Raw genomic sequence first — 14969 nt, 5'->3', positions numbered from 1 at the left:
GTGCACGATTTAAAGACTCGGAGTCATTGTATATAAAAAGTTATATGTTGAGAATTATTTGAATTTCATTAGATGTTCCACCTAAAACATAACTGAATTCTCGTAAAAAAATCAATATTTGTAAATTATATTAAACTTTAAATTAACGTAGGTGCAAATTATTCATAACTTATGGTCCTGAAGTTCAATTTTACACATTACTCTCGTAAAAGTAATCTCCAGGGTTCATTTACCAGGAAAAAAATAAGTGAGAAATAATAAACAACAAAATAAGGAAGTCAAATGAAAATAAATGAAAATTAAAGATAATTGATGTAAAAGTAAGAACATGGCACATATCACATAATTAAATCAAAGAGTATATGTAATTGTACAGTGTCATCAAGTACGAGGTTCCAATGCATTACACAGACGAATCAATATTTATTAACAATTGTATGATAAAAAAATGGAATTTTTTTTCTCTACAATATTCAAGGGATAATAATTTCAGAACTACTTACGGCGGCCTCTTTTGTTTTTAATTCTATGGTCACAACAGAGCTTACATCAAAGGCTTATTCTGTGACCACGTCTATTGCTAAACTGTACATACAAAATACTTATTGCTACTTTAATTGCGTCAATACTTTTCAACTGTCATCATTAGATCAGCCATTGTGTCAATACAAATAGCAGGATGTTGCTCCTCTGATGGATTCCCTCCAAATCCAATGAAGTTTCACAACGTCAAAGATATTTAGTTCATCGAAATAGGAAGCTATGAAGTCCTGTATTTTTATGGTCAAAGTGTGGGGCATGCCTGCATGTCAACTGCTGATGTTTGATATATTCTGGCGTTCCAAAACATATCCAATATATTGAGAACCTCATAAAAGTCGCAGTGAATGAAACAAAAATAAAAGACACATCGCAACACAATCAAACTCCTCCAGTGTTATTAATGTTCTCCAATGAGATCTGGGCACCAGATCTGCCCACATTTGACGGGCCCGAATCTGATGAAAGAATATAAAACACCCAGAAATGAAGGCAAACAAGATATATCAAAGCCCACCATTTTGCAGTTGTGTTCCTTTTCAGAAAAAGTGCACCGGTCACAAAAATATGATCTAATTGTTGAAGTAATGATCCAAGCTGTCTCTTGCCAGAATGAATTCTGGCTTTTAGCATAGGGTTCAACTTTGAATTCGAGAGCTCCCATAATCCTGATTCTAAGTCACTGGATGAAGAAGCACGATTCATATTTGTTGAACCTGATGCCGACGTGTTCTCATCCAGCAACCTTGACACAGCCTGCCAAGTTGATTATGAAAATTGAAAATTAAGTATATGCAGTTTCAAGAATTAGTATCATAGCATCAGTAAAAAGCATACCTCGATTCTGAACATAAGACTTGCCTTCTCTGAAGAGAGTGATTCCACCTGTTGACAAGCAGAATAATTTGTATGAAATTTGAATAGGTAGGGGTCAAAAGAAACCTTAAGAAACTCGTCTTATTTTGTATTTAAATGAACTTTTGAAATATTTCTGTTGGTCTTTTAAACTGATGAGTTCTGAAAACTGGATCCGATAAATTAGTTGGCCATTTTGGTTTTGACTGCACATGGGTTTTCAACTGCTAATGTTTTCAGACAACACCCTTAGGACTGACTGATCAGATTGACTGGTTCTGCCCTAAATTTAAAGCAGTGTTCCACAAATATTCACACATTGTAAAGTCACCTAGATGTATTAGAAGACGAACCTTTGCTTGTTTCTGTATTAAATGGTCAGTCATTTGTTGAAGCCTTTGCTTGAGCTCAACTTCAACTTCTGTTGGCTCTTCCATCTCTTTCCTTGTTATTTCAATGTCAGCTTCCAGCTTTCTTGCCTTTGATGGACAAATATATCAAATAATTACACACAGCAAGAGAAAATCATATTAACTTCACAGACACAAAGCAATCTATAATAATACAAGAACAAATGATGCAGATATAAAGAAATAATTCATGATAGCATAGGATATCTTATCTTCAAATTTGCATGGAAATTGACTAAAAACTTGCAATATATGTAAAAGAAATTAAATGGTTCCTTATAAAAAAGGATGCAGATAACGGAAACTGAAATATACAGGTATGACTATTTCGAAGACTCGTTCTGATAATTCCCATATTTGCTTTTTAAAATATAACTAAAAAATAAAAGAAAACCTTATCCAATAAAAAGAAGAAAAACAGAGAGACACCATTCAAGAAAGAAAATTCTACGCAAACTACTAAAGTCATGAAATACATTGCACCCGAAATATCATAGCTCTTCAAGAAAAATAGTTTAAAAACCTTACCTTTTCCTCCAATTGAGTAACTTTATCATTGATTAAAGAGTGCTCTGCCTCAAGAATTTCCCGTTCAAACTCCACACCTTTCGAAGCTAGCTACAATGTTAGCATAAATACACAAGATAGTGAGCATAGAAGTTTATAAGGGAAATACAGGATCTAACAAAATAAGATACTAGAGACACACCCACTTAAAAGCCCCCCACTTGGAGAAGTAAACAAAAGACCAATGACTCAATGTCTACCCACTTCAGCAAATAATCATATAACTTACTTGATTTTGTGAAGCTCCAGTTTGAGGAGGATTCTTCATTCTCCTTCTGAGATCTATAAACGGTTAAAGGATTAGCTCATTTCAACAACTGCCACACACTAACCAACCCAATTTGACAAAATAATGATACGCATAGCTATTATAAGCAAGGAACGGCAGAAAGAAAGACATTAGGATTACATAGTCTTTGTCAGACATATTCTTGAGTAAGAGGAAGGCACATACCAAGTTGATTGGTTCCCAAAATCCCTATAGCAGCTGAGCACATATTTGCTTTGATTGCAAACCTAAAATGGATTCTGTGCACCTTTTTTCCACTTATTCACTACTAACCACCTATTCATCAGTTCCTTGCATAATTGCATATGCCTAAATTAATAATTGATTCTGTGCACCTTTTTTCCACTTTTGCTAAAATCTAGTTACTAATCTTAAAGAATAAAAATACATATTCAAAGTAAAATGAGACAGCTATGACGTATAGACACTACACTGGCAGTAGCAAGTCTCATAAAAAACAACATAATATTATACATTAGAAAGAAATGATGTACCAAATAATGTGAAAATAATAGGTTTAGTACCTTCATGAAGCAACTCCTTCGATGAGATTTGTTGTCTAAGTTCTGCTACTTGTTTAACCTGATAAAAACACGTAAGAAATTTAGTAACCTTTCCAGATATTTATGACGACCTGAGGATCAAGGAACCACAGAAATTTAAGCAGCATATAATGTTCAGTTTGGCTCACTCAATTTCAATATACTGGAACTCATTCTAGTTCTTGCAAAAACTAAATTTTCAATAAGAACACGTTTTGGGAGTTGATTGGTTCATTCAGTTTAGTTTTTCAATTTCTAGTTCAAGTAACAGGGTTAAGGTCTTCAGATATATGACGCTGACCAGCTTCACTATGCTGGTCATATTAAATTATTAATCATCTTATTTATTATGTCACCACTAATTTTGGGCGATCATAAGTCATCATGAAATTAGGACTGGAGTCCAAATCAATGAAAGAGGTACTAGCAAGCAACTATACTTTTCTATTCAATAATTACAGACCTGCAAAAGCTTACTTTCTGTTGGATCATACGGAGGGAAGTCACCTAAGAATTTAAATATACCTCAATTTCAAGGTTCCACTGCACAGCCGCTAGGGATCTTGCAAGATCAGCATTGGCAGTCTGCAATCAATCCAAACATTTGTCAACAAGCTTATGTCGATATCTTTGTGCAAAAAAAAAAATATAAATTATTTACAGAAAGGTACAGTAAGTTATCCTATCCTATAAAGTATAAACTAACGGTTTGAATTAACATACCTCCAATTTAGTTAAACGTGCAAGAAATTCCATTCTAGTATTATTATGTTTCTGCTTTTCTAACTCAACAGCTTCCATCGTTTCCATTGCAGTGCTCTGAAGCTGTGAAGCCTAAAGCAAGGAACAAAAAGGATTACATAAATAACCAATAGATCATAAACATTAAGTTACAAGAAAATTCTATACTATGGTAGCATTTGATAGACGTGTTAGAACAGGATATAACATAAAATGTGGTTTCTATTACATGTTTTGTTCATTTTAAAAACAAAACAGAATAGGACATTGGACTAAAAAGAGTGGTGAATTTTGATTCTACTCAGAGGGTGAAACCATGAGAAGAAAAGCAGAACATAACCATTCTACTTTGTTCTATCTGCAAGCAAAATACTGCCTATGGAGTTTGACATTTTAATTTTTCCACCAAATGACCAAAAGCAGAAAAAAAAATCAAATAATTTGTCAACATTACCTATAGGCTATATCCTATAGAAGACACCATGTTGAGTTTAACCAGGGTATATATATATAAAGGTTAAAAAAGCAACACAAAGATCAGTTCTTAAATTGTAATTATGTTACCTCTTGTGCTTGTTCTTTAGCTCGCTCCTCCAGTATTTTCTCTAGGGTCTGCTTCTCCCCCTCTAATTTGGCCACCATATTTTCCCGTTCCTTGATAGCGTTTATAGCTTTAGCTGCTGCTTTTTCAGCCAGAATCCTTTCCCTCCTCTTTCTCCTTTCCTCCCTCTCATGCTCACTTTCAGAATCAGATGTTGAACCGGAATCAGTATCTGAATCAGAACCTCCAACGCTAGCCATGGGAGAGCCCCTTTTCAAATCGTCTGATATAGAATTCCCAGAGATTGAATTAAGCTCATGCCTTTCTTTTATCGCACTTCTCAATTGACTGCCATCAAAATCTACCACAATCTTAGGCTCTTGCACCTTATCAATCCCTAATGATGGTATTGTTTCTGCAGCCAAAGTTTGGTCGCCCTCCTGCAACGATTCTGGTGGAGAAGTGTCCCTATAGTTAAACCGATTCTCATTTTCTTCTTTTCCATTTTCCTCGATCACAGGCTTCTCAGAACTGCCCTCGTCGGAATACTTCGGTTCTTTACCCCATTTACCATCAGTCTCTGATTCTACATCCAAATTCCTCCTTGTTGAAGTCGAAGATGTAGATTCCTTTCCATCATCAGCGGCTTTTCCACTCAATTTAACTTCTTTCACATAGTCTGACTTCTGAAAGGACCTCGGACCACTGTTGCCACTTCTTGCATTCCTCCTCATATCGGACACCGACGAAGCTGAAGACAAACCCTTCAGCTTCCTACCACTATTTTGCCTCAAAACACGAGGTGCGGGCACCCCATTACCCTGATTGCTCCCAGAAGCAGAAGACTGAGTAACTATGGGTGCATTAAGGAGTTCAGTCCAATCATCGTTAGTTAAGGTAGGGCCAGATTTGGTAGATAGTTTTGGTGCACTGGCTGTAGCTTTAAGGCCATTAAAATTAGGATCACTGCGAAATTTTCCACCATAATCACTACTCTCCGAGGGTTTCTTCTTCAATTGATCCTTCAGAGACACACCAATCCCTGATTTAGCGGGAGCATCAATGTTCGGTTCCTCGGATCGAAAACCCTCGTTCTTGCCAAGCGATTCAGCCGCTTGTTGATCGAGCTGAACCGTCCATTACAAAATTAACAAATGAATATATTTCAAGATAACATAAAGAGAACTAAAATAATCATAATCGCGCTATACATTAAAATTGACGAAGTAAATTACAACTCCTATGGCTAGGGATTCCGAAAAGGGAAAAATGGAAAAGAAAATGCAAAGCATTGTTATGGTTAGACTTGCCTGGTGGAGAATGCTCTCTGCGGCTTTAAGTTTGGAGGAAATCCAATTCGCCATGGCTTCAGAGAGCGAGATGAGAGGGAAAGAAAATGTCGCGTATCCACAATACGAACGTGTATATCGAAACGCGGCGTTCCAAAGAGTTTACGCGGGTGAAGAAGAGATAATTCAAGATGACGGTGCTTTTCAGGGCGAGAGATCCATGATGCTGGTAATGATGAAGAAGAAGAGGGCCATGAAAGCTGCAAAGAAGAAGATCGAGTGAGAAAGTTAGAGTGACACGCGGGTCATGGAACATGCTTTCTTGGGCCAATCAATTTTGAGTGAATTGCACTGCTTCGCTTTGGGTCCCACTCAACGTACCAATGACTTCTGCTTCGCAACTACCAAACAGTCCAAACTACCATCTACCGGGCTTCAACGCTGGGTCTTTGGAGCCCATTAAAGTGTAAAGTCCGGTACAAGCCCATATCCTTTATTCTAAAGAAATTTCTTTTTGCACTCCATGTTTTTCTTCTACATCTTCATAAATATCAAAAGTTTTTATGTTTCTCTTTGGTTTAAAGTTATTTTCCAATTATGCAATTCAAAACTTTAGAAAAAAATATACCAAATTATATTATCCACAACATAAATTTAAAACATATAAATGAATATAAATTTCATTTTAAAGTAGATTTGTAATTTATATTTATTATCTATTAAACCTATCATATCATCGGTTGTGAATCATTCCAAGCTAAGTTTAAATTTCCACAAATTTGAAATGTTCAGAAAAAAAATATCTTATTTCATCGGTTGGGACATCGTATCGAAATCCATGACTATTATTTAGAGCTTGTGGCAACAAGAAGCGCAGTTGCCGTTTGTGTTGCAGCTTTCATCTTCAACTTATGAATTATTTCTAGTATCAATTTTGACGGTGATCATGACTTTTTGTTTATCAATTTTGTTCCTTATTTCTGTTTTTTATTTTATAAAAAAAAAACTATATTAACTGTTCATTAAGGAGTGTTATTATAAAACATGACCTTCTGGAAATGGAAGAGTTCGTGCGTAACCTGAGAGGTTACATTATCCATAAAAAAGTACATGAGATTACGCCAAAGAAAAAACTAGCTGTAAAGAATTAAAGAAAAACGTGTATGATATAAAAATCATCATTTACAATCTATCAAGAAGTCACCTTTCGTGTAATTTAAGAACTAAATCGTCTTCACCATGCAATGAAGAAACGCCGATAACAAGATGAAGAAACTTTGCAAAGTAGAGAAAATCGGAAGAATGAATTACTGAAAGATCATGGCAAAAATTTTCCCAGGAAAAGTCTCATCACGAACAGCAAGAACTAGGTTGTCTGGTTGCAGTGACTTCATCAGCAACATGAATCTCCTTCCCGTTCAGAAGATTAATCGGTTTGTCGTCCATTTTTGCTGCCAAATTCTTCTGCCTTGTCATGTGATAAATCCTTGTGATCATTTGCAAGAACACTTCCTCAACGTTGAGATTCTTCAAAGCAGAGGTTTCCATGAAGCACAACCCTTCTGTTTCAGCATACCCTTTTCCTTCTTCTTTCTCAACCTCTCTCGATTGATCCAGATCGCATTTGTTTCCCACAAGAACAACCACCATCTCTTCCCCTCCGAACTCTCTCAGCTCCAATAGCCACTTCCTCACATTCTCATAGCTTGATCTCATCGTTATATCATACACCAGCACTGCCCCCGAAGCCCCTCGGTAGTACGAACTCGTGATTGCTCTAAACCTGCCACAAAGTTGTATCATATCATAACCATGCTTTTTAGACTGAATTATATCACATTTAGATTTGCTCTTTATTTTAAGTCATGCAAGATTTGGTCATCTGATAAGGTAAAGTTGTCATATTTTCTTGTTACCTTAAATATAAATATAGGTAGGTGATGTAAAAAAGGGAAATCGGCATCCCTATGAGTGTCTAAGAATCCTTAGATAATTGGAAAGGAGAAATGAAATGTTTGACCATGTGATTGCGCACCAAAATCCTACATTCATTTCTCTCAATCACTTTCATCATGTTTTCTTTCTGTAACAAAGCTCAAACATGTCCATGTCTAGGACCCACATAGCCTAATAGTTACGCTATATAGATTGCATTGCATGATCAAACAGATAAAGAAAAGAAAACTTGGTTTCTACACTTACACAGCCTACACTGACCCATGCTCATTATTCAACTCTGCTGCATAATATTTCTGCCTAATTCATTATGAGAATTGAAAATGCAAGGAAAAGAAGAGGGCATGTAAAACCCAAAGGCAAAAGTAGTAATCAATCACTGTTCCTTTTGTTAAATTTTTCGAACAGATCGAAAGTTACATTCACTCACGGAAAAGGAGGAAATTACGACAAGGTTCCAATAAAGCACCAACCTTGGAGGGAGAACATGTTTTGGATTTTTTAATGATATATATAAGTACAGTCTTAGTTTTTGTTCAAAAGTTTATTTACTCAAATACATACAAATCCAGGCATGGAATTCAATAATGATAATGTTAGTGTTTTCAGGGTCCCACTGAACGGATTCAAGAGTTATTCTTTCCTAATTTCATTATCCCACGTAATTAAACCAGTACTCAATTGGCATTTGGCAACCACGACATTTTTCAATCATCAAATCTCAGAGATCATCACGGATGAACAGTTCAGTTTAAAAAAATACTAAAATATTTGGCCAAAAAACATGAGCAAACGACACAGAAACTACACTTGTTTAGTTAACAAAGCATAACAGAGAAGTTCATTGTAATTTTCATATTCAATTCTTTTATGTTAAGCAAATCCAATGAACACCCACTTAGAAATCCAAACCCGGGTTTATGTAACCTCAACCTCGTCAAAAACAAGTTCCATGGTCGTGTGATCTACTATATATGCAACCGAATTCTTAACTACGACCTCAAAACACAAGAATATAATATAACCGTTACTACGAGCTGATGAAACAAAATGAGTATGATCAAAACATTGAAACGATTGAAGAAAGAAGGGAAAACATAAAAGTTGGAAGTGATGAGCAATTGAAGAGACAAGACAACATGGTTGTTTCTTTACCTTTCTTGGCCTGCAGTGTCCCATATTTGAGCTTTGATGAGTTTGTCTCCGACCTTGATGTTCCGGTAAGCAAATTCAACTCCTATTGTGGGTTTGGAATCCAACCTGAATTCGTCTTTTGCAAACCTTGAGAGCAGATTCGATTTCCCAACTCCAGAGTCTCCAATCAGAACAGCTTTGAAGAGAAAGTCACACTCTTCATCGAATGTATCAGCCATGAATATGACCCTTTTCAAATGATCTCTACCTTCACCAGTGTGAGAAGAAAAAACTCAACCATAAAGAAAATGAAGATGATGAAGGAAGAGAGTTGAAATAGGGTGCAAGGTCATGATCATATTTATAGAGTGCTAGAATGCAAAACAAAAGGGCATTAGGAGTAATAATAATCTTTGGTATTTTATTTTGGAGGGTGTTGTATGAGTATATTTACATGTGAAACCATTGAAAAAGGCATTAGGAGTAATAATCCTTGATGTTGTCTATACCTATGAGTGACATTAATCAAGTGGAAGAGCCAACCATGGTTACCTCCATCTTCAAAGAAGGTCCAATGGTATTGTTCCATCTGTCTCCATCAATCTTTTCAGTATAAAGTTTGCCATTTTTCATGCCTATGTGGCCTTTCAGGATTGGCAAACCCTTGTTTCTGCACATCATTCATGAGATTGGTTATAGAGTGACATTGTTTAGATCATGATCATCTCAAGGAGGTTAAAAATATAATTTAACAAGGAATGATCATAGATGTTTGTGGTTAGGTACCGTTATAATCATCAAATCAAAAGGGGTTTGGAATAATAATAATAAAAAAAAATATAACTCTATCTTTGTACACCTGTTCATTATTGAAAAGGAGCACTTTGTATAACAAAAAATGTTCATTACGCCACAAGAAATTAGTGCTAACAAAAGGAAAATGAACACTGGAACACAGAAGATAGATATTGAACTTTTACATTGAATTCCATTTTTATATACTTCAAAATAGTCAACGATTCAAGAAGCTAAATGCAGATAAAAGTTATTAATTAACATTTAATATAACGTACCAGTACTGAATATATTTAGACGATAGAAGTTTGAAGTTAGCATTTAGATGGTTTGTTAAATAAATATACATCAAACACCTGTTACTATATGTTCAGAAAGTAAACTATGGACAAATTTAGTCACTGAGTCAATACAACAACCTTAATTATGCAGATGACTTCATTACAAATTATCAATATTACTCGATTTTTTAATCTTAACGTTCAGAAGGCTAAAATAAATAAACCTTTTATATTTTAAATTTATATATAGCATATCTATTATGCTATGCTTACTCGTAGTCTCCTAGTGATAATTGATTATGTAAAAAACACACATATATATTGAGAGAGAAAGAAATTGTTAGGTTTAAAAAATCATTTTTAAAAAAAAACTAATAATAAATATAAGCTATTCTTATAAAAACAAAAAATTATACAATTATAAAAAAAAAATGTGTGTTAAGTAAATATATCTTTCCGTAGTTTTCAAAATCGTTTTAACATTTGCTCATTTTGATAAATTTGTGTAAATTTGTTTGAGTTTTTAAAAGAATTTCTTTTTTTTTAACACAAAAATATTTAGGCGTTTGTTTAAAGTTACAAAAACAACATCAATAATAATAATAATAATAATAATAAAATGTTTAAACCAACTTGTGAAAAGTTACTTGGAGTATTTTATTAAAATACGTGAAACTTATTTTTAAAAATATTAAAAAATATATGTTTAATAAAAAAGTTTTTATAATTACAATAAAATATATAATTTCAGAATAACTATTTATTTTTATTATTTGAAAAACATTATTTATATGTTTAAACCGACTCAACCATTCACTTGTCAAAATAAATTATAATATACTTATTTTTAGTATGTCTTTTTAATTAAAATACCCTCTAAAAATATAATAAATAATTTAAAAAACTATTTTCCCCAAAACATCATATTTCTCTTTGCACCCTATCAAAACTTTCGGAAAATATTTTAATGTTTTAACGTTTTCTGTAAAGTAAAATCTAGACCGATGGGTGTAAAGAGAAATTTGAGGAAAAGAAGCAACAGTCAATGAATTCACTTTATTCAAAAAACAGGCTTAGTAATTAATAAGACTTTTACTTTCTGCAATCCATTAATTTTTAGGTACATAATCATTTTCTAAAATGATCACTCTACCTTTCAAAAATTGATCTCCAGATTACTTGCCAGATATTTTTCAGAGCAAACTTTCTAGATCAGAATTTATAAAATAAAATTGGTATAGTGGGATCTTCTTAATAAGCTTTCTATAATTGATCTATGTAAGACGAACTGTATTTACCTTTATCAAATTATTTCTTAGTGATTTAAGAGGTTTCTAAGAGATATAATTGTAATTGTTATTAAATGAGAATGCTGTATTAGTAATTTAATAAGTAATTGTTACCAATTAGTTATTTAAGAAATTTTTATATTATGCACTTATAGTTGTTGCCAAATCATTTTTCTACTTTAACAATTCAACTAACTTTAAAAAATATTTATTAAAATTACTTCATATTATTTAGTCAAAGACTTTAATTGATAACTGAAATTATGACTTTGAAGAATTAATTAAAACGTGCTTATAGAACAGTATTAGCATTTATTATACTATAACTTCAACATTTTATAATTAAATATTTTTAATACGTTTGGTTTGATTTTTAAGAGACCATTATTCACTGCAAATAGTAATTATAGTGAATTATCAATAAATTATAAAAAAATATATGAAAAAGAAACATATGTACATTCAAACGTGAAGAAAATTTCCTGTATAGAAGAGACTTTCTTAAAACTTAATCAACAAATTATCATTACTTAGAGATGGAGAAATAAAGAGTAATTTCTCAATATATTTAAAAAGAGGATTTTATAATATATATATATATATATATATATATATATAATTTTAATTGCAATATTTATAACAAATTGTTTAGTAATTATATAATTAGTAAAGGTGATTAAAAATTTATTTTTCATTTGGAAATGATATCGAGATTAGGATGGATTAAGTACGGATATCTGTTTAAATGCTATTTATTTATAATCTGATCTGTAACAAAAAGTAACAACGAGAAAGCATGAATATTTTAAAACGCAAATCGACTGAATATTTTAAAAATATATTTTATAAACTTTAAAAAAAAATTAAAAAAATATATATAATATATAAATTAAATTAAATGTAAATCTAATTTTGATTATTTTTAAATTTAACTTAATAAAATATAAATAAATTTTAATTTTAATTATATTTAACTTAATAAAATATAAATTAAATTTTAATTTTAATTTTTTAATAATAAATATCGAATACTATATCCGATTTTTTTATAAACAATTATTAAGAATGTTTACTACCATGAATAATAAATATTTTTTATATCCGAATTATTAAAATGTTTATTACCATGTATAATAAATATTTTTTATAAATGATTTTTTATTAATCATTTATAGTGAATTTTATCTATAAATATTTGCCACAAATTTTATCCGTATAAGGGTATTTTTTCTATCCCTAAAGAGACCACCATATATTAAAAAAAAAGTAAAATAGAAAGTGTCCACGACACATCTTTCCCGTCCACTACCATTCAACTCGCTGCTGCCACTTTCCGTGGCCCTGTTATCATACTTTCCTTTTTCCGTATACAAATATTTAATTTAAATTATTGTCGACATTAAAACAACTCATAATCAATTCACGGCGTGATCATTGTGGAAGAACAAATCATCGCGGCGTGTTTCCGCATGCCACAATTTCCTCTTCACAGCTCACCATTAGCCAAAGAATCAACCGTTACGACGTGATTCCACAACCGCAAACACACGGAGGTTGGCATTCTGGAAGAATCCAATTGTTTATCGCCGCTTATCACGACTTACAACATAATTCATTGAAAACGTAGTAAGCAAAGTCACGAAGCTAAATTGGAATTCAAACGGAGAACATTGGAATAATTTTTCACTTAAATTTCTAATTCTAATTCTACTCAGGGCGATTGAACACATAATAAATAACAGAACGAAGGGAAAAGTAATGAAAGAGCACAAGAGGCGCAGATCTACGAGTCAGAGGTTACGGAAAGAAAGCAAGAAGCTGCTAATCTATTTTTCTTCAGCAAGTATTTTCGCGGTTGTTGCTCATCATGCGCTTGAACTCCGCGAAGTTCACGTTGCCGTCGCCGTCGGAATCGACGGATTTGATCATGTTGTGGCATTCTTCGGTGGTGCAGCTCATTCCGAGGCGGTTCAGAACCTGGCAGAGCTCGGTGGCGGAGATGAGCCCGTTCTTGTCCTGGTCGTACATGTTGAAGGCATCCTGGACCTCTGTGTCGCCACCGTCAGCGGTTTCTGCGCGGTAGAACGCGGCAAACTCGGAAAGGTTAATGAAACCGTCGTGGTCGGTGTCGAGGTCGTCTATGACGCCCTGGAGATCCTCCGGCGGGACGCCGGATCCAAGGGAGCGGAGGACGTTGTCCAGCTCGCTGACGGAGATCTTGCCGTCGCCGTTGGTGTCGAAGCGGTTGAAGACTCGCTTCATCTCGTCCATGTCTTGGAGGTAGACGGAGGATTTGTTACTGGCGTCAGAGTTTGGAGCGGCGTCGACATTTCCCGTCGCAATTGGATTCGAGGCCATCTTCTCCAATAAACAGAGCTTTTTTATTTTTGTTAATGAATAAGAGAAGGTTACCGAAATTGGTGAGGTGAATGGAACGGTGCCATTTGGGCCCTTTTATACACTGCTTTTCCTTTGAAATTCGATTTTTGTACGTGTAGACTGGACCCACCCTTGACGGAAAAATCCTTCATACTTTTAAAAAATTATTTTTTATTTTTCACATAAAATATTGTGTCTTTTCAGTTATCAAACATTTTTAAAAGCGTGCTTGTAACGTAAGACAAGACCATAAAAATGTTTGATGAAAAATAAAATATTAAAACACATTAAAAGATAAAAAAATTATTTTTATTAGATAATTCAAAATTTTCGGTTTATTATATTTATCCCTTTTTTTCGGTTATGTATAATGTAAGATAATAAAAATTAACTTTGATATCATGATAATCAGCGCGCAACAACCGACGGAGATTCAGTTTTAGATTGCTTTCAACTGGGATTCTATGTCGTTGCAATTGCAATAGAATCAAAAATAAATCTACAATGGGTATTTTGGAGTTATTTAATATTTTCTTATCAATGGGTATTTTTTGCTTAAAAAGATTACCAGTGTTGAAAACAATCCATTAAATGTTAAAAAATAATTTTGTAATAAAAAATATAATATGCATTTTTCGATTCCGGCTTCCTTACTTATGTTCTCTTTATTTCAAATAAACTTTTAAAATCTAAAAATAATAAACCATACATTATTTAAGGTATATCTTATTTAAGTTTTAAGTTTTTTCTCTTTTATTTAGAGTAATGACCTAATTGTGTGAAAATGTATTTTGGAGACTTTCCTAGGTTGATGGAATTAATTGGAAGGTTGTGAAGAATTTTTTTAGATAATGACAAGTAGGGAAAGTTAATATAAACATGCAAATATTAAGACATGTGTATAATGAATTAAGTATGATGATATTCAAATTGGGTTATATTTTAGTTGAAAATTACTAATTTTAATAACATTGTATTTTTTTAATTATGATATTGGATAAAAATACATGTAGATACTATCATTTATACGTACTATTAATAACCAATATGTTTGCTGTATTATTAAAGGGATCATAAAAATAAAAATACAATAATTACGTATACGTATACCACTTTAATTACTCAAATGTTAACAAGTGTTATTAAATATTTGTTAACAGTTTTTAAGAAAACAAATCTTTTTACTTTTATAAAGACATACTGTTATTAAATATTTTTATTTCTAATAATAAACAAGTTATTTTGTGTCACTTTTGGTACGTTTAATTATTGCCTCTTTTAACATGTCGTTGTTGAACACTAACTATCATTTTGTCTTCATTACGCTAGTTTGATGTATTTTTTTGGCTAATTTAATAGAG

The 14969-nt window shown here is 32.8% G+C and overlaps 3 protein-coding genes across 3 annotated transcripts; all 3 read right to left on the bottom strand.

The window, feature by feature from the left end:
• Window positions 1–315: 315 nt before the first annotated feature.
• Window positions 316–6084, bottom strand: LOC148205313 (golgin candidate 2-like). The gene is made up of 10 exons (XM_088102965.1): window positions 5796–6084; window positions 4509–5612; window positions 3927–4037; window positions 3729–3788; window positions 3186–3243; window positions 2602–2654; window positions 2334–2423; window positions 1749–1874; window positions 1378–1425; window positions 316–1296 (listed from the first exon to the last, which is right to left on the bottom strand). The coding sequence occupies exons 1-10, from the start codon at window positions 5847–5849 to the stop codon at window positions 922–924; spliced, it is 2079 nt and encodes a 692-aa protein (XP_087959091.1). The 5' UTR covers window positions 5850–6084; the 3' UTR covers window positions 316–921.
• Window positions 6085–6921: 837 nt separating this feature from the next.
• On the bottom strand, window positions 6922–9268 carry LOC148205312 (ras-related protein RABA6a-like). The gene is made up of 2 exons (XM_088110360.1): window positions 8886–9268; window positions 6922–7557 (listed from the first exon to the last, which is right to left on the bottom strand). The coding sequence occupies exons 1-2, from the start codon at window positions 9101–9103 to the stop codon at window positions 7125–7127; spliced, it is 651 nt and encodes a 216-aa protein (XP_087966486.1). The 5' UTR covers window positions 9104–9268; the 3' UTR covers window positions 6922–7124.
• Window positions 9269–12856: 3588 nt separating this feature from the next.
• Window positions 12857–13668, bottom strand: LOC124819467 (putative calcium-binding protein CML26). The gene has a single exon (XM_047290989.2). It carries the CDS (start codon window positions 13585–13587, stop codon window positions 13066–13068), a length of 522 nt encoding a protein of 173 aa, XP_047146945.1. The 5' UTR covers window positions 13588–13668; the 3' UTR covers window positions 12857–13065.
• Window positions 13669–14969: the final 1301 nt, after the last annotated feature.

Source organism: Vigna umbellata, chromosome 1, assembly GCF_029865625.1.
Source record: "Vigna umbellata cultivar VRB3 chromosome 1, Vumbellata_1.0, whole genome shotgun sequence".
Taxonomy (NCBI): domain Eukaryota; kingdom Viridiplantae; phylum Streptophyta; class Magnoliopsida; order Fabales; family Fabaceae; genus Vigna; species Vigna umbellata.
The sequence above is the reverse complement of the archived record's forward strand: the minus strand, read 5'-3'. Positions and strand labels throughout refer to the sequence as shown.